This window comes from Crinia signifera, chromosome 6 (genome assembly GCF_055691185.1).
Source record: "Crinia signifera chromosome 6, ASM5569118v1, whole genome shotgun sequence".
NCBI classification, from domain to species: Eukaryota; Metazoa; Chordata; class Amphibia; order Anura; family Myobatrachidae; genus Crinia; species Crinia signifera.
Window position 1 is genome coordinate 88,833,389 of NC_139222.1, and position 25,905 is coordinate 88,859,293.

Below are 25,905 nucleotides of genomic sequence, written 5' to 3' on the forward strand. Positions count from 1 at the left end.
AATGAGGGTATGACGCCAGTGATGGGGGCGGGAAGCTGACGTCGCCGGATGTCAGCTCTCAGCCCCCATACAAGCTATCACACGGACGATTGTCCGTGTGGTCTCAGCTTGCGGGACCTGGTGGGGCGTGCGGCCCTGCCTTCGATGGTCGCCGACCATCGAATGCAGGGGGCAGTTCCCACCATGGTGGAGGCGTACGCCCCACCATTTTCTTACGGATCGCCAGCCGTCCGTGTACGGACGGCCGTGGCGATCCGTATCGTGGGCGGGGATTGGTTTGTGCGGCCGGAGCACCGTGTGCGGCTCCGGCCGCACAGATCTGAATAAGGGCCCCTATGATACCAAGCATCTGACTTGCCTTCTACATTGCTTTGTTACACTGCCTACCTGCTTTTAAGTCCCCTGAAATAGTGACACCTAACAGGTTCATTTATTTAAATTAAGTTGAAATCATATCCGCTTTGCTTATATAGATATGGAAAACTCTTCTTGTTTTAACTTGTGTAACTGCTTTGTGGGGGCTGACTGTGCTGCGGTTGCTAAACCAAATAACTGCTGTTCTAATCACTCTCAGCTCAGCAGGTCGTCTCCTCTTCTTTTCCAAAGCATGTGGAAATGAAATTGCTGTTTGAGCATCCAATCTCCTATCAATTCTATAGGCTGGATGTAATTATTAGTATCTATTATTTACATTCCCTTTTTCAAGTCTGTATGGAATGTGGCCTCACCTCTGTCTATCCTCCGAGAGTATGCATATTATTTTACAGGAAAAAGTGAATGGCATTTGTTGTGATGATGTCTGTACATGTCAGATATGCTGCATTCTTGATGGATGAAAGGTTACTGCTTCAGATAAGGGAACAAGGACAGGAAGAACATTCCACTACAGACTGTGTCTGGATTTAATAGATGGAAAATAAAAGATATCTTTATATGAAAAAGGAGACTTGACATAATGAAGAATGAGGTTATGGAACAGCAAATGTTTTGTAAAAACTGTGGTAAATCTGGAAATCAAATTTCTGCATTAGGATGTGATCATGGCAGTATTTGTCCAAAACTTGGTTTAGATTTATTAGTTACATTCCGTGGCGGCTCCAGAAGAGGGGCTGCAGCACAGTTCAAAACATACTTGCCTACCCTCCCGGAATGGCCGGGAGGCTTCCGAAAATCGTGTCCCCCCCCCAGCCCCCCCGGGAAGGTAGGCAAGTCTACCGCGTTCCCTCCACACCCCCCTACACCGATGCACCAAGCATAGGTGCCGATTTATGTTTTTGCTGGTGGGTGCTCAAGCCAAAAATATAGAGGAGTGGCTTCATGGGGAAGGGGTGTGGCCACAAAATAATACCAATTTATATTATAGAGCACAGATGTCTCCAATATTCAAATTAAGGCAACAGAGTTCCACATACATAAATGCCCACACAGTGCAGGTACTCCACGGACAGAATACACTCTTCCCGGCATACTGTTTCCGGCGATGTCAGATGCCCGCCCCCTACACACGCGCCACGGCCTCATTACCATGCATACGCCCGCGTTTGCATGGGAACGCCCATGAAACTCGGGGCGTATGCATAGGGTAATGAGGCTAAGTAGCCCCTCACGCCCCTCTACGCCCCCTGTGCGGCGTGTCAAGAATACGTGCGGCGAAATCGCCTGCACATGCGCAGAGTGACCTCTGCACATGCGCAGACGATCACCATCGGCGGGACGTACGCATGCGGAGAAATCCGCACCGATCAGAATAAGGGCCAATGTGTCAGTTAGGAAAGAATGCAGCATGTTTGATAATGTGACAGTTAGTGATGACTGCACCTGTGCACCAGAGCTCCGGGGGGTGGGGGGGGTGATGTGGCCGCCGCCGCTATGCTCCATCGGTGGGGGGTTGGTGGAGGGTGATGCGGCCGCAGCGTCTCGGTCCACAAGGGGGGGTTTAGAGATGCAGCGAAGGCCGCAGATCCGGACGGGCTCCATCCATTGGTGGCGGTGGTGGGGGGGGGGTGGGTGTTGTTGGAGGGAGCTTCTTTCTCCACGGGGAGGGGGTGGGGTCAGAGATGCGGCAATGATGCGGCAATGGGCGCAACTCCAGGCAGGCTCCAGGGGGGTCAGTGCGGGCGCTATCCATGGGTAGGCTCCAGGGGTGGGTGATAAAAGTGATAAAATGGAGAGTGATAAACAGCCAATCAGCTCCTAACTGCCATGTTACAGGCTGGTTTTGAAAAAATGGCAGGTAGGAGCTGATTGTCTGATTTTCACTCTCCACTGTATCACTTTATGAAGCTTGATACATATGGATATGGCCCAAATAGTCCAATAATCTTTGAATAGAAAAATTGTGGCACTCAGCAGATAACACAGAAAATTGGTTTGATAACTCACAAGAGACATACAGGAAGGTTGACTTACAGTAGTAGCCAAATAAAATGCAGTAACAGCAGCCAAAACGTCCTCCATACATTTATTATTTTATTTGTCATGAAATAATTATATTATAATACTTTTACCCTCCATTGTGGCTGAAAATGAAAATGCCAAAACTGAGCTAATTTCTGCATTAGGGGCCCATTTAATATAGGATTGCATATGCCATGAGATCTTGGCGGCATTTACCGCAATATGCATACCCAGGGACAGGGGCTCCAAAAGAAACATCCCCCATAGGCTTCTATGGCTGATGCAGCTGGTGACAGCAATACATTTAGGGGTACCTAAAATTTTGTGGCTAATCCCTGAAACCAATGCATTAAACTTTAGGAGGTAAATTTACTAAGATGGGATGTTGCCCATAGCAACCTTTCACGCTAGGGGTACCGTGTGGATCCGCCTGAGGCCCTGAGGATAGAGTGTCACATGTGGAGGAGACTGAAGAGTAGCAGGTCGGATGTAAGTCTTTCTCATAGGAGGAGTACCGTAGGATAGGACCAGCTAGGGAAGATAGATGATAACTCAGGAGGATGACCGGGAACCTGGGCTGGACTTTGAAGAGGAAGAAGATGACTTGTCCGGAAATCTTTACCATATGACTGGACCGGATCTTGAAGAAGAAGAAAGAAGACTTTTCCGGAAGGCTTTACCAGATGACTGGACCGGATGCAGGTAACTGGCAGCACAGGCTGGTAACTAGCAATGGATGCAGGTAACTGCCACATGATGCTGGTAACTACCTAGCAGCAGGTGCAGGTAACTGCCATGGGATGCTGGTAACTGGCAGCAGGTGCAGGTAACTGCCATGGGATGCTGGTGACTGGCAGCAGGTGCAGATAACTGCCACAGGATGCTGGTGACTGGCAGCAGGAGCAGGTGACTGACACAGGATGCTGGTGACTGGCAGCAGGTGCAGGTAACTGTCAGCGAGTGCAGGTAACTGCCACAGGATGCTGGTGACTGGCAGCTGGTGCAAGTAACTGCCACATGATGCTGATAACTGGCAGCAGGTACAAGTGACTGGAATAGGTGTTGGATAATAGTTTACAGGTGCTGGCTTGCAGGTAACAGGTATAAGTGCTGGACTGCAGGTAACAGGAACAGGTGCTGGATTGCAGGTAACAGGAACAGGTGCTGGATTGCAGATAACAGGAACAGGTGCTGGATTGCAGGTAACAGGTACAGGTGCTGGATTGCAGGTAACAGGAACAAGTGCTGGATTGCAGGTAACAGGAACAAGTGCTGGATTGCAGGTAACAGGTACAGGTGCTGGATTGCAGGTAACAGGTACAGGTGCTGGATTGCAGGTAACAGGTACAAGTGCTGGACTGCAGGTAACAGGAACAAGTGCTGGACTGCAGGTAACAGGAACAGGTACACAAAAGAACATGAGCTGGAGCACTGGTTGAAGCTTCCTCCCAAGTCCCAAGGGATGGACAACAAAGCACTGGCGTCTGAATGCCCCAGAGAGATCAGCTTTATCCCCCGGGGCTGATCCTGATTGGTGGAGCCGGAATGAGGACCGGTGCTATTGGCCGGCTACATCAAAATGGCGGCGCCCAGGCAAGAGACAGGAAGCTACTCCTGTCTCCCCACACGCCGAAGACCCCTGCACCCGGACGGATGGCCAGCAATCTTAGTAAATGTACCCTTAGATACCCATCCAAAATGCACCATAAAGTTGAAAGAAGTTGACTCTGGTGCCTGGTTTTATCATAAGATAATAGTGTGATAGTGGTACATGATAAATTCCATAGGCCTTGAACCCTCCATGTTGGCTGAAAATGAAAATGTCAGAACTGAGCCAATTTCTGCTTTAAACATGTCATTAATGTTTTATTGCAACACATAGCAATAAGAGGACCACAGAAATTACCTACAACCCAGAGCAATAAGCTCTTCAGAAATTGGGAGCCCAAGGGCTACATAATACTAAGTCCTTCTCTGCATAGATAACCTGACAGCAGCATCCTACATAACACAATTGGGAGGAACATGTTCCATTCCGGTATTGGATATTTGGCACTAGGGAATGGAAAGAGAGATATTCCTGAACGCAGCATACATAAAATAGCAGATGTACCTTCCAGAGAGCGCCTCACAATAGACAAACTGATTCTTCAGAAGTCAGTAAGTCAGAAAATAATACAGACACTCAGGGTTTTAGGCAAAGGCCTGTTTTGCACTCCTTCTAAAGCTCAGACTCCTTCCAGCTTTCTGCAACGCGTGTCGGAACTTCCCTGTTCCTTCCTCACTACTGCCTGAGGAAGGAACAAGGAAGTTCCGACACGCGTTGCAGAAAGCTGGAAATTTAGGTGGGAGGAATCCAGGATTGCGGACTTCAGAGATACCTGACAGCCTGGTTTATCCGGAAAGATCAGTGTCCCTTTTGTGAGAAAAAGATCTCTCTACAGACGCATACCTCCCAACTTTGCCCGAGCTGGATGCGGAAATTTCGGGGGGGGCCTAATTTAGGGGGCGTGGCCTATACTCGCGACTCTCCCACGAGGCCACGCGTTTATTCCCCGCTGCTTAGCAGCCGACAGGGGGGACTCCCAACAACCCCCCCTCACCGCGGGACACCGCTGGCCGCGGGAGGGACAGCGGGACAGGCCCTGATAATCGGGACTGTCCAGCTGAAATCGGGACTGTTGGGAGGTATGCAGGCGCTTTTATCTCCAAAATCTGGTAAACCTCCATCCTAAATTAAGACACATTATAGTGGTCATTTATATCTGATTTTACCCTGTGTTTTTGAAAAAAATCCTTTTCAACTTTTCAATGTTTTGAATAAATTTGTTACTTTTACAATATTATACTATTTTTGGATTCTTATTGTTTTGCATGTCTCCAACAAACTTACTTTAATGGAGAGCCTCTGAAGAGGTGAAGAAACGTAAGATAAGGAGAGTAAACTTTTTATATCTAAATTCACTTTCAGTGGTTATAAGTAGAAAGGTGATTGTCTATTTAACGGTCACAAGTCTCACTGGGAGGGTGACAGCGCACAAAGTCACATCACTATTTTTTCAAACCGTAATTTAGTTACTAAGGGAGTAACTCTAGTGACCAGTGCTGCAGACACTCGAAATTCAGCGCCATAAAAACACAGACTCAATCTATCTTAATAAAAGATAGGGTCATTAGGTCGACAGTCAGCACCTTTGAAAAAGTTGTCCCAGGATGACGAAACGCACCAGGCCACACTCTTAGACTGGATTTGGACACACTTGTTATCCCACTTGCACCAGCTCTCCACAACCTTTGTGCATTGGAACCCCAAATATTTTCTTCGCCTACTGGATAACTTATATATGAGACACCACCACCTGCTTACAACTTGGAGCCTATACTGACTGCCCTGGATAGGGCCACCATTCCACCACACAAGGTACAAGGCATCCAGCCAGGTTTATGGACACCCACCAAACCAGTATTGTCTGCGCAGTAACATCAGGGACATCATACCAGTTTGCAGGAGAGCATACTAGGAACAAGCGGGACACATTCTAAGTATCCAACTATCCTTTTATTGAAGTGCATTTTTATTGCTTACCTTTTGTTACTTACTTTTTGGTACTTGTTTCCTAGCACGGCACCCGTCTCGTTGATTGTATGCCTTAAGTTTGAGGTACTTAAGGCATGCAATCAACGCGATGGACCCGATTTTCTGTCAATCACCATTTAATTTGCCGGTGAAACAGAAAATTGCGTTGATCGTGTCCATCGCGGCCCATTATAATAGGCCGCGATGCAACCGACGCGATCAACGCGATTTTCCCATAGAGAATAATGTTAAATTATTTCTAAAGTCAAAATCGGGTTGATCGCATCGGTCGCGGGCCCTTATAATGGCCCGCGATGCGATCAACGCGATTTTACATAGGGTACGATGGAAAATGGGCCAATATGGCCAATTTCTCATTGAATATGGTTATAAAGTATGGTTAATGCCCCCCCATTGTTAACGCCACCCCACTATTGACGTCAACCCGAAGCGTGGCGAGCGCAGCGAGGGGCAGTGGTACGCGTCCTCCGACCTTTTCATACCCCCACTATTCACGTCGGCGTGGAGTTGATTTTATATAGTGTGGCGAGCGCAACGAGCCACCGAGCCCGAAAAGTAGCGAGCCCCGCGAGAGGACGCATATACCTGTGAAGTTATGTGCGTCCCCTCGCGGGGCTAGCTGCGCTCACCACGCTTCGGGCTCGGTGGCTCGCCACACTTTATAAATTCAACTCCACGCCGACGTGGATAGTGGGGGTATGAAAAGGTCGGAGGACGCATACCAATGCCCCTCGCAGGTCGACATGGGGTTTTTCAAAGTTTTTGTTACGAATGGCGACACTGTCGACATAGACACTAAAAAAGTGCACCGCGTTCCACTTACCATGCCTCGGGCTTGGTGCCTTGCTATGCTCGGCACACTATTTTCTTAGTGGTTGCCTGTGTGGAAGCCCTATGGGTAATGGGGAAATGCTGGTTGTGGTGATCATATGTCTGTGGTGCTGTGAATTTTCCACCTGTAGACTAGGTTCCTACTAATGCATTTTGCTGTATAGCATCTTTTTCAAAGAGACCTATAGAGATGCTTAAATTAAATAACTTAATATTTCTAATATAAGTTAACCCCCATAGACGGGTATTTATGGTGAAATAGCTGCAAACAAAGAATGACAATACAACCTCAACCTCTTGTTGCTTTTCAGGTGACACTTGCAGTAATGTACACTAGATTTTGCTAACATGGGCGCTATTTATAATGGTCGAAAATGTCTAAAAGTCTATTTGCCCCATGTTATGAATAAATCATTGTGTAAAGAAAGGTTTGAGTCAGGTCTGTAATTACACCCCCCTCCTCCATGCAGGAGCCTGACAGATGATACATGATGCTGATACATGATACTGCACACATCATCCGGCCGGCGTGTATGTACTGTACTGATCACAGGTGCTCCGGCCATTCAGTGCAGGGACAGTAGACACTCTCCGCTCGCTGCCGCCCCTCGCCTCCAGCCACACCCGCCATCGCTATCTATCGCCTCCTCTGCACATGTGGCCGCACCTCCTGTCTCACCCGCCCAGCAGCTTAGCCTTCCCGTAACCATTCATGATCAGCAACGCTGCCCGGAGCCAGGGGAACCAGCTCTCCCTCCCCGGCCGGCACCCACCTCCCACAGCACATCTCAAGGGGCACAAACGTCTCGCAGCAGTCTCTTGCAGGCAGTCTGCTGTCCCCATCTGCGTGCTATTCAGGGACCTCTCGCTATTTTGACATCTATGGAACCATGCTGCAAATGAGGTTATTCCTGTGATCTGTGGTCCTTAATATCAGACACCCTCCTGTATGATCCCTGCAATCACCATGCTTCAGATCAGGCACCTTCTGTGATCTGTGCCACTACCCCTTTTTTATTATTATTTAGTAACAAGATCTGTGGAACTGTGGGCATCCTATCAGAACCCTTTGGAATTTTGGAACTGCAACCCCTTCATATCGGGAGTACCCTGCGATCTGTGGAACCAACTGCCCCAACACAAGAAATAGCCTGTGATCTGTGGAAGTGCCCCAATACCTGGTGTACCTGTAATCTGTGGAACCCCCCTTCATTACTGGTGTACACTGTGATCTGTGGTACTCCCCTCCTTTATACCTGGAATACCCTGACATCTGTGGAATTACCATCATTTATATCAGCAGGAGCCCAATGTGATCTGTGGAAATCCTCTATTTCATACCAGGACCCTCCTGTAAATTGAGGCATCACCTTTCGGGTACCTCTGCAGCAGAATTCCCTCCCATCGTATGAGGATCCCCTGTGATCTGTGGATCCAGCGTAATCCATATCAGGATCCCCTGTGATCTCCCTCGATATGTGGATGTGACATCCCAGGCTTTCCAGGAACTGCATATATATATCATTCCCTGCCATGAGGAAGCATCTCCGGATACCAAACCGTTCCCTGCTGGCCATCCTCTTTCTCTTCTCATTGTCTTCTTCCTTCCTTTATTTCATCTACGCTGCTCCAGGCATAGGTAAAAGCTGCATGCTGTGCACTGTATCATCTATGGTGCTGACATGACTGGTGTGTGTGTGTGTGCAGTATAGGCAGCCTACTACGCTGCTCCAGGCATAGGTAAAAGCTGCATGCTATACACTGTATCATCTATGGTGCTGACATGACTGGTGTGTGTGTGTGCAATATAGGTAGCCTACTTCGCTGCTCCAGGAATAGGTAAAAGCTGCATGCTGTACACTGTATCATCTATGGTGCTGACATGACTGGTGTGTGTGTATGCAGTATAGGCAGCCTACTACACTGCTTCTGGAGAGAATGAAACATTTAACTATTTAGTTTAATATTACTGGACCCAAAGCCATGCTCTTTATATGCTGCATCCAGGGCAGGCGACAAGGGGGGTCTAGGGGGACACCTGTACCAGCCCCAAGCTTGTGAGGGGCCCCAAGTACTGAGAAGCTGTAAGCATGGCTGCGGCAGTGCAGTACCTAGCAATGGTTTATAAAGGTACCCGCCTGGAATCCTGTAAGGGTACTTGCCTGGAACCCCCCCCCCCCCTCCAGTATTAGTGATTATTAATTATGTTTCTTTTGTAACAATAAAAAAACACGTTCAATATACAGTGTACTAAAAATGTTCTGCTCAATGGGGCAGGGTTAGGGGAGCCCACCAAAAATATCAGTGTACTGGGCCCCAAGATTTCTGTTGCCAGCGCCCTGGCTGCATCATGAGTATATACCTCTAATACAGCTAGTCATAGAAGCCTACCCTTAAATATACATTATCTACAGTAGGTGTAGGGCCTTGCACATGCCATGCTGCTTGTAAAATAACTGTTCTTTATGTACAGCTGGTAATACTGGGCGGGATGCTCTAAAATGAAAAACTTGTATGCTGTAATGCCCCTCAGTCGGGACAGCGCTGTGGAGGGTATTCCAGCATGTCCCGCAGCTGGGCTGCCACTCTGCGCATATGCAGAGGGATTCCCGGGTCTCAGACCCAAAAGTCCAGGGACGGCTCCGCATCTCAAAGGAGTGCTGTCCTTTGCGTTACTAATCTCATATATTAGTGCTTATTGCGATTAGTAAAAATGCGGTAGCCAGCGATGTGGTGCGAAAAGGGGCAGCAGATGTTAGAACATCCCACCCACTGTATGCCATATATTACCTGCATACGTCCATGGGGCACATCTATCAATATTCGCTTAGTGGGCAAGATTCACCAAACTGAAAATGCCGTAAAAACCAAGTTTTCGGGGTTTTTACCGCATTTTCATATGCAGCAAAGCCCCACCGCCGGGGCTTCACTGCGGGGGGTTATGCCAGATCTATATGGCGTAACCCCATGGAAGCCTATGGGCTTCCCTTTGCGTCCCCCGCCGATCTGCGATGCCCTCCCTCACCTGTGTCCGGGCAGCCTCCTGCTGTGCTGCCCGGACCAGTGATCTCCTCCTGCCTGCACCGCTTCCAGGTGCAGGGAGAAGGAAAAGGAGCCATCACACAGCCGTGTGAGGGTTCAGGGAGGGAGGGGGGACCCGCAGCACATCACCGGTCATCGCTTTTGCGGTAACATATGCGATTATTAAAACTGCGAGTGCCGAGGATGTGCTGCGGGAGGTATTAGAGAATCCCGCCCATTGTATTTCACTATGGAGTCCATTTATTGTGGATCACATTTTCATTGTGTTCTGGACGGGATCTTACCGCCTAGGATCATTATGCAATCCCATTGGTGGGTTGCATTAGCAAGCACACACATGGATAGCGTCCCCGAAAGAAGCTCATCCCTGTGTTTTGCTCTGCTAGCTGCTGTGTTTTGTTGCGCTGTATGGTCAGCCAGACCACTCTGCATACAGCACACTTCAGGGGAGAGGGATCCATGAAAATCCTCTGCCTGACCGCACGTGCGCTGTGTAGGCCATGGGGTACAATAGACTACAACCAGTGGCGGATTTAGAGGAGGGGCTCCAACAAACCAACTGCCAGTGAGTCAGTTTGAAATGGCAGTGGGTGTGGCTCCCCTATTGAAATTTTGAACTGCGCTGCAGCCCCAGCTCTAGAGCCGCTACTGGCTATCATTTTCAGATGGCGGTAGCTGCAGGGGCAAATATTCAGAATGCTCTCCTTAATAAATGGATGGATGGGGGGCAATGCGGCCGCAGAAATGCTGCTAGCCGTACAGATAAATATCCACATCTGCCACATACTGCAGCCAAACTTGCAGTTGGCTAACGTGCAAGTCTTAATCACTATACACATTAGGCTTTCTGAGTGATATTGTGAACAATATAACCTAGTGTGTGTACTCAATGTTGTTAACGACCCCCTCCCTCATCTGAATATGTTGAAACGAAAGATCCTCTTTCACAATGGCCATGCTGGGGCTGCAGCATGACTCTGACACCCCTCGCCGCCAGTGCACCTGCCTATGACGCCCCCCCCAGGAGCAATATCATCATCGCCATGGATCGGGTAATGAGTATGGGGCTATAGGGGCCAATTTATTAAAATTAATCTTACTAAAATAATATGAAAAGGTACTTTCTCACCCTTTTCACATTATTTTAGTATCACCTTGAATGCCTTAAAGGGTTTTTGTGTCAGTTTTCATGAAAAACTGCACCAAATCCTTAGCATTTTTTTTAGTAACCTGCTTGCCTTTTCCATAATTTTAATGGGAAATGCGATATGGATGAATTTATAAACAAATAAATAAGAACACTGCAGTGAGCCCTGTGATAATAACGCCAGCGTCGCAGGGCCCGCTGAGAATCTTGGTTTCTTTACAGCTTTCTCTGCCCCTAGGCAGTGACAAGCTGCAAGTGTGATCAGCACAGGGCCAGAAGTATCAAGCTTAAGAAAGTGATAAAATGGAGAGTGATAAACAACCAGCCAATCAGCTCCTACCTGTCATGATGATGTTACAGGCTGAAAAATTACAGGTAGGTTTATCGCTTTTTATAGCTTGATACATCTGGCCCTCACTGAGCACTGGCGAGGGCTGTCGGACATTGCACTCTGCGCTGCTCCTGTGACCCCCGATGCAGTAAAGTGATGCTTACAGAATTGGAGGTCACAAAAGCAGGAATCTCCTATGATAAGCAGCCCTTCAGAATTGTGATGGTAGTCACGGTGTGCGTACGTGCAGGGGAGGGGTAACGCATGATCGGGATATTCGTGCAAACAATGGAGTAGTTTAGACAGAGCTACAAAAAAAATGAGCCTCCCCCACAGAGCTGCTTATTATATATGGACTGTAATATTACTAGACTGCTTTTTATATACTGTTTATAACTGTAGTAGACACAGAGCCCTGCTCATCATATACTGTCTATAATATTACTATGAGTAGACTGTTACTTATTATTACCTTTTGTCTATATTAACAGATGTGTATCCTTGGGCACTTAATTACTTATAGTATAATAGTTGTAGGTATGCGGTTCTGGCCATTATACAGTATTGATCCTGTTACCAGATGCAGCAATGGGCATTCTAGACTATCTCTGCTGTTACGGGAGATTACAGCTGTTTGTGCTGGGCAGGGGTGTGCAGGGACCTCATGACAGGCTGTTAGGGGTGTCTCTGGAAAATTACTATTATAAGATCTCGGATGTGACCCGTGGGAGGGTGCAGTCCTGCATAAACACTAAAGGATATGCATGTTTTTCATTCCAGTATGACACATGCCAATATAATTTAGGTGTGTACCTCTCCTCCTACATATCATATGGAAAAGACTACTAAGCCTTGGACATTGATAAAGTGGAGAAAGATTAAGTACAGTTCAGCTGCAATGTTTCAGGGTGTGATATATGACAGGAGTTGATTGGTTGGCAGTTTATCTCTCCCCACTTTATCAGGAAGACTGAAGGTGCCCATACACGTTGCAATAAGCAGCATGCAATGCGACGTGATGTGCGCTCCTGCGGGCATCATATCACACAGTACAAAAAGTATGTGCTGCACATACTTTTTGTACTGCCCGCGGATCGCGTCGCACATAAATCGCATGCAAAACGCACGCGTGCGATCCGCCTAATAATACGTCGCATTGCACGCTGCTTATCGCAACGTGTATGGGCACCTTAAGGGTGAAATGTAATAGGGTGAGAGAATAAGGAAGTGAGAGATTTGGTAAGAAATCTCCAGTTTTTTATTAACTCGGCAATCATTTGCACTGCAAAATCAAACTGGTAATGCAGTGTAAATGATTGCCGCTTTAATTTTTTTTTTTTTAAATTGGAGATTTCTTACCAAATCTCTCACTTTCTGATTCTCTCACCCTGGGCGAGATGTACTAAAGGGAAAATGCGGTAAAACCCCCGTTTTACCGCATTTTCCTATGTACTAAAACCCGTTCGCCACGTCACCGCAGGGCAGGGTATCGCCACCTTTGGGTGGCGATACCCTATAGAAGCCTATGGGCTTCTTTTCGCCGCCCGCCGCGTCGCCGCAACCCCGCCGCCTCGCCGACCCCCCCTTTCCTCCCTCCCTTGGGCTTACCTTCTTGCAGGTCCTCCTGGACCCCGGAAGGTAAGCCCTTCCTCCCCCTAGCAACGCAGCCGGACGTCCTTCCGGCTGCAGGGGGAGGAGGAAGCGCCGGGGACAGCTTGCTTAGCTGTCCCCGGCGTGAAAACTGCAGAAGCCGGCTGGGAGGTGACGGAGACCCCCCGCAGACCACAGTACAGGTATCGCGGGGGGCCTCCGTCACCGCATCGCGATGCCAGCCGCATATGTTAGTACATATGCGGCGGCATCGCGGCGGGGGGGGCGCGAAGGGCGGCGATGTATTTTAATACATCCCGCCCCCTATTACATTTCACCCTTAGTACATAAACCACTTCGTACAGCTGGGTCACAGTGTCCCAGAGCTCACACCTTTGGCCTCTATGCATGCTGCAGCTGGAATCAACCCACATTACAAGCAGGAAAGAACTGCTGGTGCACATGGTTTCCATGACAACAAGAGAGAAGCTACTGTAGGTGAGGACTTTGGCCTCATACGGGTGTACCATTGTTTCTAGTATTAGCATAATCATTGTTATTTTTACTTTTGTTGCTTTCCATTATGACAGTGTATTTCAGAAAGTGGCTTATTTTATATATTTTTTTCATTTACTTTGTTCAAATGCACGATTATGCCTACAGCGATCTCAGAACATTAGTGTAACCCCTGCTTGCCAGGAATGCAGATGGATGTGTGTTATCCTTATGCTGCTTTCAGACCGCAAAACTGGCTTTGACCAGGTATTTTAAAACGTTTCTAAAAACGGGTCTGCCAGCTAAAACCCCTTTCACACCGCATGTCTTTAAACGGTATTTCAATGCAGTTTTTGTTCCATCACAACACTGAACCCGGTACTCTTTACCTAGAAGGGCGCCCGTCGCGGGCATCGCGGGTACATTTATGTATGGCCGCGACGCGACCGACGCGATGCCCACGATTTCCCATTGAAACCCATGTTAAACATGGAAATCGTGTCGGTCGCGTCGCGGCCGGCCATAAATGTACCCGCGATGCCCGCGACGCGATGCTCCCGATTTCCCATAGGAATCAATGTTAAAAGGCGCGATGGACCCGATTTTACTGTTACATGGCTCAATGGACCCGATTTGGCCATAGAAATCAATGTTAAATGGGCCACAGAGCCCATTAACCCTTAAATGTCCCCCCCAATTTTTAACGCCACCCCACGATCCACGCGAACCCGAAGCGTGGCGAGCGCAGCGAGCCCGCGAGGGGCGGCGGTACGCGTCCTCCGACCTTTTCATGCCCTACTATCCACTAGGGCGTGGAGTGAGAATATAATAGTGTGGCGAGCGCAGCGAGCCACCGAGCCCGAAGCGTGGCGAGGGGACGCGGATACCTTCACAGTTATACGCGTCCCCTCGCGGGCTTCACAGGTGTCCGTGGCGACGCCGACACCTGTGAAGCCCGCGAGGGGACGCGTCTACCTGTGAAGGTATCCGCGTCCCCTCGCGGGGCTCGCTGCGCTCGCCACGCTTCGGGCTCGGTGGCTCGCTGCGCTCGCCACACTATTATATTCTCACTCCACGCCCTAGTGGATAGTAGGGCATGAAAAGGTCGGAGGACGCGTACCGCCGCCCCTCGCGGGCTCGCTGCGCTCGCCACGCTTCGGGTTCGCGTGGATCGTGGGGTGGCGTTAAAAATTGGGGGGGACATTTAAGGGTTAATTGTGCTTATTTGGCCTCTGTGGCCCATTTAACATTGATTCCTAGGGCCAAATCGGGTCCATTGAGGCATTTAACAGTCAAATCGCGGTCAATCAGCCTTTTTAACATTGTTCCCTATGGGAAAATCGCGGGCATCGCGGCCATCCCGATTTACCCGCGATGCCCGCGATTTTTACCCCCGACGACCGCGATTTCAATCGCTGGCGCCCTTCTAGGTAAAGAGTACCCTGAACCCATTTTAACCCATAGAAAACAGTGGATGAAAAAAAAAAAACGGACTGAAACGGGTTTCTACCGTTTAGAAATACCAGTTCAATAGAACCGGTAAATTCACTCTGCACCTTTCAGACTGCACAAATTACCTTTTTAAAAATAACGGGTAAAACGTTTAGGGGGAGATTCTCTAAGAATCTCCGCCCCCCATTCGCCGCCCATCGCATTTATAATTATCGCATATGTTCTAACATATGCGATAATTATAGCAAAGGACAGCTCTTGCGTTAAGAGCTGTCCTTTGCGGTGAGAGTCGCCGGGTCCCAGCAGGTCCCGGCGGCTCCCCCCTCCCTCACACACCTGGCGCTGCTGCTGCTGCGCCGGGCTCTCCTCCTCCCTGCACCCGGAAGAGGATCAGTGCAGGGAGGAGGTCCAGGCAGCACTGCGCTGTGCTGCCCGGACACAGGTGAGGGGGCGATGCGGGGCGGCGGGGGGTTGTTGCGGGGCGGCGGTGGGATGCGGTAGAAGCCCATAGGCTTCTATGGGGCATCACCAGATTTTTCTGGTGATGCCCCCCGCCGCGTTAACCCGGCGGGGGATGCTTACAGCATTCCAAAATGCGGTAAAAACCCCGATAACGGGGTTTTTACCGCATTTCTTGCTTAGAGAATCTCCCCCGTAGTCTGAAAGGGGTATTAATGTCTACCTTGTACAATCTTTGGTCAACCCCCTCAGGATCCATTATATTTTCTATACAATGTGTTCAGGCTTGGGTACTACATAGGGGTACATTTACTAAGATGGGAGTTTTATTGAAGATGGGCTATTGTCCATAGCAACCCATAAGATTCTACTTCATACTTATTTAGCACCTTGTAAAGGATAATAGATAAACTCTGGTTGCTATTGACAACATCCCATTTCAATAGAATGTCCAACTTAGTAAATTTACCTCTTACTCGGTGGGATGCATTAAAACACATCGCTGCCCATCGCACTGATGTTGATCACGTATGTACTAACATATGCAATAAACATCGAAGAAAGGTGACGGGGGCCCTCGCAATACCTGTGATGTGGTGTGCGGGGGGGGGGGGGGTCTCCATCCCCGGGGCTTTCCCTGGCTGGGAAGCAGATGTCCTGGGATCCTCCTCCTCCTCCCCCTGCAGCTGTGGGAGGAGGAGTTGCTAGGGGAGGAGAAGTTTGATGGAGGTATGCCGGGGAGAAGGGTTGATGTCTGCGGGGGGTTGTGGTGGCTGGCATTAATAAGCGCATAGGCTTCTATAGGGTGGTGATACCCTGGGTGGCGAAAATGCGGCGGCCGGGTCTTAGCACATTTGAAAATGCGGTAAAACCCCCGAAAATGGGGGTTTTACCGCAGTTTTCCCTCTAGTAAATCGAACCCACTGTCTATTAGCTTGCAAGCGCTGGGCATGATATAATGGGCGAGATTCACCAATAATCCCAAGTGCACAACGCCGGCATTCGCATAGTTAAAAATCGCATATTCAGTAACATATGCGATTATTAACGCAAAAGCGATGCCCGGCGATGTGCAACGGGTCCCCCCCTCCCTGCCGGAACCCTTACACAGCTGTAAGGGCTCCGGTTCCTCCTCACTGCACTCAGAAGTGGTGCAAGCAGGAGGAAATCACTGGTCCGGGCAACACAGCTGGAGGCTGCCCGGACACAGGTGAGGGGGGTGCGGCGCGGGATGGCGGGGGACGCGAAGGGAAGCCCATAGGCTTCCTTGGGGTTATGCCAAATAGGAACTGGCGTAACCCCCCCGCAGCGAAGCCCCAGCAATGGGGCTTTGCTGCATATGAAAATGCGGTAAAAACCCCGAAAACTGGGTTTTTACAGCATTTTTAGCTTGCTGAATCTCGCCCACTGTCTGTAATGTTACTATATCATGTTTTGCATTATACACATGGTTCTTAATATTAGAAATGGAGCCTTAATTAATAGATGTAGAGCTTCATGGATATATCAGTAAATAGGTCATGGTTGCCTAACTGACCCTCTCCATGAGGGAGACCATGCTCTGTTCCTGGCCTTCCCTGGTAATGTATGATTACCGACACCTGTGGGGAGCTAGGTACAGGGGCAAACGCAGGATTTTCAGAAGGGGGTTTCCAGAGGGGCGGAGCAAAGCCTGGAGATGGGCACTTAGGTGACCCAGTATATTCCTGGTCAGTTAAATTATTATAGATAGACCAAATGTACATAAATAATAAATAAAAAAAATTATATATATATATATATATATATATACACACACACACATATATATACATACAGGGGCATCAAAAGCAGTGTAGGCCCCTGGGCATAACAATGTATTGGGGCCCCTACCGATCCTCCAGCGGTAGGGGTGGGGAAAGCTTTGATGTCCCCCGGGTGGTAGGGGGTATTATATCGTATTATATCAACCGCTCAGAATTTAGGGCCTGGATCAGTAATTTCCACTAATTACCCCTTTACTGCACAGATGGTGGGAGATGGGGGCATTGAGCTGAATGAAGGGGCCCTGATACATAACTTCCAGGGTGGTAGAGGATGTTTAATATGCAGAGGAGGGGTGTATAGTGGACTTATTATTCATAATTTTCTGGTGGGAGGACAGCTTGCTTGACTGCAGATATCTCCAGTTCCCGGAAATAGATTTCTTAGATTTTACTGGAATTAAAAACTAGAGAGTCCCACCTACCAAATGGTATTGGGGACTAGGGGATCAGAGTTCAGGAGGCAGAGCAATCTGCCAACGAGAATATAAAACTACATACCAGGTGTGTGGAGCTGGAGCAGTAACCAGCTGCTGGAAGGCTGATATCTCTGGTTCTGGGAACAGTAGAGACAAGCTACTAGTGTCCATCAAAGGGGGAGAGTCCCAGCTGGAATATACCCTCAGAAAAACTCTAAGTAATACCGCTTTCAGACCGCACTCCGAACACGGCATATTGCCGTGTTTGCGGGGCCTAAACACGGGTCACGGTGCGGTCTGAAAAGGGCACCACGGGTCGAGCAACACGGCTATTCAACCCTGGTAATGACCAGGGTTGAACACGGCTATGACCCGTGTCAACTGCGGTGTGAACGGGTGCCTGGGTCGAGCGACCCGTGTCCCTTTCACAGTATGGAGGAGGCAGCACTGTCAGCTCCAAGTACTGCCTCCTCCCGAGCCCCCGATGACGCGCCGCAGCCCAGCACCGCCCCATGTGACGTCACCGACTCGGCAATGTGCCGTGTCGGTGTGCGAACTTTCAGACCGCATTGCCGTGTTGCTCTGGGGATGGGACCCGTGTCCTAATCCCGTGTGCGACACGGCATTTGCAGTCTGAAAGTAGTATAAGAAAGAACCTGAAATATCTGACTGGGAAGAGCAATTAACAGGCTTGGATGGGGACCACTGCTTTGAAGTCAGATATCTCCGGTTCCCAAGGGCCGATTTTTAAAATTCTTGTACCCATGGAAAGAGGGGACCCTCAGCTTTCAGGCTAGTGCCCTAAGACTCCTGGGGGGGTTTCTGGGTACTCAGAACCCCCCTCCTGCGTGCACTACTGAGGTAAAGGTGTTTCACCACAGGTGATGGAAATCATACATTACCAGGGAAGCACAGGAACAGAGCATTTTCTCCCGCATGGAGAGGGCCAGGTAGGCAAGTATGATGCAGAGTAAATAACAAGAGAAGGTACAGCACAGCAATGATGCATATTTTCCTATCAACTCATCACTTTAATTATACCCCTTTCACACCGCACTTGTTAAACGGTATATTGCCGTTTTTTTTTTTTTTTTCATTTTAAAACATTTAAGGCTGCAGTGGGAAAGCACCAGAGTTGATTTACCGTTAAACATAACCAGTATTTAAAAACGTTTAAAAAGCAGAGTCCTACATGTTTCAGAGCCATTTTTTATGCAGTGAGAATGGCTCTGAAACGGTATTTAGTAAAAACAACAGATTACAGACCTGTGATAGGCTGGCCCCTGCATTCTGCCTTGAAACATGTTCAGGGGATTAAACGGGTTGACTGATGTGAATGCTATTTAAACGGTATTTAAAACGGTAATCTACTGCAATGTGGTTCAGACCCGTTTTAAATACCGTTTCAAAATACCGTTTTTTAAAAGGTTTAGGCAGCGTGAAAGTGGTATTACAGTGCTCACATTACATGGCAGTATTAACCTCATTATTGCATCAGTACTCTGTGTTTAAACCCTTGAAGCCTTATTTATGAAATATTAATTGCAGGAAATCCCCTATGCCTGCAAGGGTCCCCTGGATGTATCATGGAGAGACAGCAGCAGAAATATTGCTTGCACAGTAAGCGGCCCCCTCTTTTGAATGCATTAGCCTATTGTATGGCCGCATTTGCAGCTGCTCAAAGCAGAAAGTAACAGAGAGTTGTGTCAGAAACCAATAATGGCGTCTGGCACTTCAAGAAGCGCAGTCCTGCTCAGTAAATTAAATGTCCATATGTATTGTATCCAAATTGGATTTCATTTATTAAAACAACACATGAAAAGGGAAAATTATTTTCCATACAGTATATAACAAATTATAACAATTGTGCACAATGTATCAGACAGACAGGACACACAACATAAAACACACACAATAAAAGCTAGTAATAGCTAGGATTGCCGTTTTTGAGTCAGTCAAATAGACAAATATGATACTGCTTTCACATTGCAGAAACGGGTATTGACCCTGTATTCTTAAATGGGACTTTAAAACAGGTCTGAACCTTAAGACCTTTCACATTGCAGATGAAAACCGTTTTAAAAAGCATTTAATACCATTCACACATTCAACCCGTTTAACCCCCAAGGGACACGTTTCAAGCCATAGAAATAGAGCCATTCACACTATCCACGTCGGCGTGGAGTTGATTTTATAATGTGTGGCGAGCGCAGCGATCCCCGCCAGGGGACGCGTATACCTGTGAAGTTATGCGCGTCCGCTCGCCACGCTTCGGGCTCGGTGGCTCGCTGCGCTCGCCACACTTTATAAAGTCAACTCCACGCCGACGTGGATAGTGGGGGTATGAAAAGGTCGGAGGACGCGTACCGCCGCCCTTCGCGGGTTCGCTGCGCTCGCCACGCTTCGGGTTGGCATCAATAGTGGGGTGGCGTTAACAATGGGGGAGCATTTCAACCATGAGGGGGGGTTTTCAATTAAAAATTGGGGTTTTGGGGCTTTTTACATAGAAATCAATGTAAAATTGGGTCTCAGGAACCAATTTACATTGATTCCAATGTAAAAATCGGGTCGATCGCGTCGATTGCATCGCATGCGATTTGGTTGACAGTGGTCGACACTATTTTTGCGGTCGCGATCGATACAATCAAAATCGTGGGCGCCGTGCTAGGAAACAAGTACCATAAAATCAAATAAGGAATATAATATCAAATTCCTTTGGCGTGGATGACTGCGGTCCCGGCGCTTGGAGATGATGTCATCTCCAAGCGCCGCCTCCATCTACACTGCGGACGAGCACCGCAGTGTAAATGGAGAAAATCCCGGATCCGACCCGCTTGGATCCTTCTTCCAAATGCCGGGTCGGATCCGGGATTTTTGGTGTAAAAGGGGTATAACTTTTGTTAATGTCAAGCTAATGAATGTCTACCTTTTGATATCAACTTATTGCATACTTGCCTACTTTTGAAAACTAGTTTCAGGGAGATTATAGTTGGTAGTAGACTTTTGCACAGTGCTCCATTGAGAGGGGGGGGGGGGGGGGTGTCATGCTCCTCCCAAAGGGCATGTCAAGTTCCATATATGGAGATATTGTGAAAAGAGATTGTAAACCTGGCACCTAGATGTGTACTGCTACATCTGAGAGGAATCTTTTAATATGACTTATATCAACATGTAGCTGAGTCCCAAAGCAGTTAGTAAGAGCTACTATACTTGCTAAAGTGCTGGGAAATGGTGCTGATGATTCAGTGTAAATTGATCTATCTCTTATGCTGTGTACACACGGGGAGATATATTGCTCAGCCATATATGGCTGAGCAATATATGGCTGAGCAATATATTGCTCAGTTTCTACTTTACATCAGCGACCAGAGACGGTCGCTGATGAAAAAGAAACTGCCGGGGGGAGCCCGGCAGTGGTAATCAGCTGGTCACAGGAACATGTTCCTGCGACCAGCGATCACCACAGGGGCAAAAATGGGAGCGCGCACCCGGCGATATATCGCCGGTGCACACTCCCATTGCGGGCAATATGGTCGCTCAGCGACCATATTTCCCGCGATTTTGCACAAAATCGCCCCTGTGTGTACGCACCTTAATTCCTTTTTTCCCCAAAAATGTAACAGTGTAATGTGGGCGAGGGAGATTGCTGCAATTTCAGGGAGTCTCCTGCAGAATGCAGGAGGGTAGGTGACTTATTGACTGTCTGACTAAACGGCGATATATCTGATGCTTAAATGGGATTCAATTTCCCTTGAACTCCCCCTGGACCTTCCTGGAGTGATTGCATCCAATTTGGTACTTTGGTGTCATTTTGTGCATGCAATTTGGTCCAATAAATTGTATGAGATTTATCTGGCCAAATTGCATGTGTACTATACTTTCTGCGATATATCGCATGCGCCAAAAGCACTCCATTTTCCATCCTATTCCGACAAATCACAGGTGCAGTCCGACCAACCTAGAGGCAGGCTCCCATCTGACTCTCACGGGACTGCGCATCGTATCGGATTGGATGAAAAACACAAACAATGTGGCACTTTTCAGATGGCCCGAAACATCGAAATTGGCCAAAATCGGGCAAAATCGTGCTAATGTAAGGGGGACTTTAGAAATTGTGGGGGACATTTACCAAAATGGATTCGTAGAAAAAAGGTGTATTCGTAGGGAGAAATACACCTTTTTTTTACGAATTTGTATTTTCGGGATTTACAATCCCAAAAATACAACAATTCGTAGTCCTAAAGATGGAACATTCGTATTTGTATTTACAAATACGAATGTCTACACCATCGATAGGATACGACAGAAATCACCATTCAAAAGAATGGTGGTTCCTGATGTACTAAGCAGCCGTATTGATAATACGGCTGCTTAGTGGTGTAAAACACCCACGCAAATACGACAGGAAAATAGAACACCATTTTCCTGTTCTATTTGCGTTTTAGCCTGCACGGATCAGTCAGGTCCGTGCAGGCTTCAGTGTAAAAAAATAGAAAAATTAAATAAATAAAAAAAAAAACGGCGTGGGGTCCCCCCCCCACAGCCGAAACCAGCACCAGGCTGACAGAGCCTGGAGCCGGTAATTAAAAATCAGGGAACCCGACAAATAGGGGTTCCCTGATTTTTAACAACCAGCCCCAGGCTCCTGCTCTGGGGCTGGTTCCCAAAATACGGGGGACAAAATGACTAGGGGTCCCCCGTATTTTAAGAACCAGCCCCAGGCAAAACCAGCCAGCAGGGTAATGCCACAGCCGGGGGGAGACTTTTTATGCAAGTCCCCCCGGCCAAAGCATTAACCCTACCGACCAGTCAGCCTGGCCAGGGGCCCTGGGGGAGTGGGGACCCCCCCAATAAAGGGGTCCCCCCCCTCCAGGACTTACCTGACCAGGCTGAAGCCTGGTGCTGTCCTCGATGCCCCTGGGCGGTGGGCATCGAGCTGATAGCAGTGTAAAAAATAGAACAAACGATTGTTTTTTACTGTGGCACTACAAGTGCCAGCAAGCCTCCCCAGCAAGCTGGGACTTGGAGAACCACAAGTCCCAGCCTGCTGGGCATTAAAGGGCCCGCTGGGTCTTGTAGTGCCACAGTAAAAAAAATAGTTAAATAAAACACACTGACACCCATTTTAAATAAAAGTTTAATACACACATTACACACATACTGATACTTACCTATCTTGATCCCGTTGGTAGGTCGCTGGCTCTGGTGTCGGCGGCTCCGTGTCGGCGGCTCCGTGTCGGCGGCTCCTTTCCTGATTGGCCGCTAGGCGGCTAGGCGGCTCCTGATTGGCCAGAATTCATTCTGAGCCCAGACACCGAAGAGGAAGGTTCTCTCCGGCTCTGAAAGCCGGGGAGCGTCGCGGAAGATGCCGACAGCTGCTGGAAGTCGCCAGCAGCTGTCAGAAGACCTGGATGTCGACAGATGAAGAAAGAAGACCATCCATGCAGGACCTGGGTGAGTAGGATTTCCTTCCACAGGTCCAACATGGATTATCCTCGGACAGGACGCCGTCCCCGGAGCCGCCGACACGGAGCCGCCGACACCGGAGCCAGCGACCTACCAACGGGATCAAGATAGGTAAGTATCAGTATGTGTGTAATGTGTGTATTAAACTTTTATTTAAAATGGGTGTCAGTGTGTTTTATTTAACTATTTTTTTTACTGTGGCACTACAAGACCCAGCGGGCCCTTTAATGCCCAGCAGGCTGGGACTTGTGGTTCTCCAAGTCCCAGCTTGCTGGGGAGGCTTGCTGGCATTTGTAGTGCCACAGTAAAAAACAATCGTTTGTTCTATTTTTTACACCGCTATCAGCTCGATGCCCACCGCCCAGGGGCATCGAGGACAGCACCAGGCTTCAGCCTGGTCAGGTAAGTCCTGGAGGGGGGGGGGACCCCTTTATTGGGGGGTCCCCACTCCCCCAGGGCCCCTGGCCAGGCTGACTGGTCGGTAGGGTTAATGCTTTGGCCGGGGGGACTTGCATAAAAAGTCTCCCCCCGGCTGTGGCATTACCCTGCTGGCTGGTTTTGCCTGGGGCTGGTTCTTAAAATACGGGGGACCCCTAGTCATTTTGTCCCCCGTATTTTGGGAACCAGCCCCAGAGCAGGAGCCTGGGGCTGGTTGTTAAAAATCAGGGAACCCCTATTTGTCGGGTTCCCTGTTTTTTAATTACCGGCTCCAGGCTCTGTCAGCCTGGTGCTGGTTTCGGCTGTGGGGGGGACCCCACGCCGTTTTTTTTTTGTTTTTGTTTTTTTTTACACCTTGCAGCCTGCACGGATCTGACTGATCCGTGCAGACTGCCTACAAATAATTCGTATTAGCAGCCGTATATACGGCTGCTAATACGAATTCCTACGACATCGGAGGGTTACAAAGCAGTCGTATCTGACTGCTTTGTAAATACCCCTCCGGAACACGACTTTGCATACGACTGAAACAGTCGTATGCAGTCGTAGGGAAAATACTAATACGAAAAACTAGGTTTTTCATATTAGTAAATTTCCCCCTGTCTGTCAGCCGGCTGGAAGCCATGAAGAGAAGGGGGGGGGGGGGGGGGGGCTGTGTTGACATTTTTTCATCAGAATTCCATCAATGGTAAATGATATTAAGATTTCATGTCAGATGTCAGGTTTAGGAGTTTTTACAGTCTGGTATGGGTCATAGGGTTGACTTTAAGATGGTTGACAGGCCATAAGACCTTTCCCATGTCAACCTATTGTATGTGACGACCTTTTGACCCTGTTGACCTAAGGTATGTCAACCCTTTCCATGGGTCGACATTTGGCCTGTAGACCAATAGTGGTCGAGCTGTTGACCATCATACTATTTATTATCAACCTGTTAACTGTATACCATTACAGTCTATATACACACAACTCTTTTGCTTTTTCTGTGCATTTACTATGTTGCCGGATTTCACCTTCTGTCGCTAGGAAGTCTATGACCTCGGGCTATCCCAGTAATTTAGTTTTTCCTGTTTTATGAGGACAAAACACAGAGCTTTGCTGTCTTTTCTTCTTCCTGCCGGGAAACATATTGCTGGAATTGTCAGGTTGCCAGCTTGTGGCCTCCTCCTGTCTAAATGCATCAGCTCAGCACAGAGTGGCAGGTCTCCCTGTATCCAGAAATGCACAGCCTGACATACAATCCAGGGATATAGAATCCTGACATACACAGCCTGACATACAATCCAGGGATATAGAATCCTGACATACACAGCCTGACATACAATCCAGGGATATAGAATCCAGAGGGGTTTTATGTTGGGGTGTACTCAGTTGACAATGACAAAAGAACGGCACAAGCAAAAGGTCGACATGACAATGGTCTTCTTTGCTTTACAATCCACATGTACTCCAATAGGGAACGGTAAAGTCCATGTGCCTGAAGCATGGCGAGCAAAATCAGCCATGTGCGGGTACGCGCTACACCACTTGGGGGTCCACGTGCTCAGGTGTTGATATTGATATTTAAAAAATGTGAAAAACTCATATAGACCATTTCCATGTCGACATATTGCTTGTGTGGACCTTTTTGTTGACCTAGTGCAGTGGTTCCCAACCTGTGGTACGCGTACCCCTGGGGGTACGCGTCCACCCGCTCGGGGGTACGCGGCGGCCCGGCCTGTAATGGCGGCCGCGTCAGTCAGACAGGTTGCTGGAGGGGAGGAGAGTGCATTGCACATCTCTCCTACCCCTCAGCGTGCTTCCCTGTGACTGGCCGCCCGTCCGCCAATCAATCAGAGCTTGCGGGCCGGCAGCCAATCAGGAGCCGGCCCGCGAACTTTGATTGGCGGGCAGCCCAGTCACATTGAAAGGAAGGAGAGATACGCAGTGTGCTGTACTCTCCTTCCCTGAGAGAAGCAGCCGCAGCAGCTACACGGCAGAGGGACACTGGACTGTCCTCTCCCCAGCAGCAGCGTCAATGGTGAGTGTGCTGCTGCTGGGAAATGCTATGGGGGCATACTAGTTACTGGCACTGTGGGGCATTGCTGGCACTGTGGGGCATACTTGTTGCTGGCACTGTGGGGCATTGCTGGCACTGTGGGGCATACTTGTTGCTGGCACTATGGGGGCATACTTGTTGCTGGCACAAGTGAAATGTTGGCACTGTGGGCGCATACCCAGTACCATGGGGTCATACCTGGCACCGTGGTGGCATTCCCGTTTCTGGCACTGTGGGGGAATACCTGGCACTAGGGTGGCCAATCCCGGGATCGGGATCGGCGGGATCCCGGGATTTGGCCCCTAAAAGGCCGGGATTTCAATCCCGGGATTGGAGTTTCCAATCCCGGGATTTCGGGATTAGACTGCGCATGCGCAGTCTAATGCCGGCCAGCATCTGA

At 48.7% G+C, this 25,905-nt stretch overlaps 1 protein-coding gene across 2 annotated transcripts in view; it reads left to right on the forward strand.

The window, feature by feature from the left end:
• The first annotated feature begins 7,342 nt into the window (after positions 1-7,342).
• Positions 7,343-25,905, forward strand: part of B4GALT5 (beta-1,4-galactosyltransferase 5) — a 46,245-nt gene continuing 27,682 nt past the window's right edge. Inside the window, exon 1 of one of the 2 annotated variants that reach the window (XM_083146400.1) lies at positions 7,343-8,465. In XM_083146400.1, the coding sequence (XP_083002526.1) occupies positions 8,360-8,465 (106 nt within the window). In that variant the 5' untranslated portion in view covers positions 7,343-8,359. Of the gene's footprint in view, positions 8,466-8,552; positions 8,567-25,905 lie in introns of those variants that run through there. The other variant, XM_083146403.1, reaches the window with a different exon arrangement.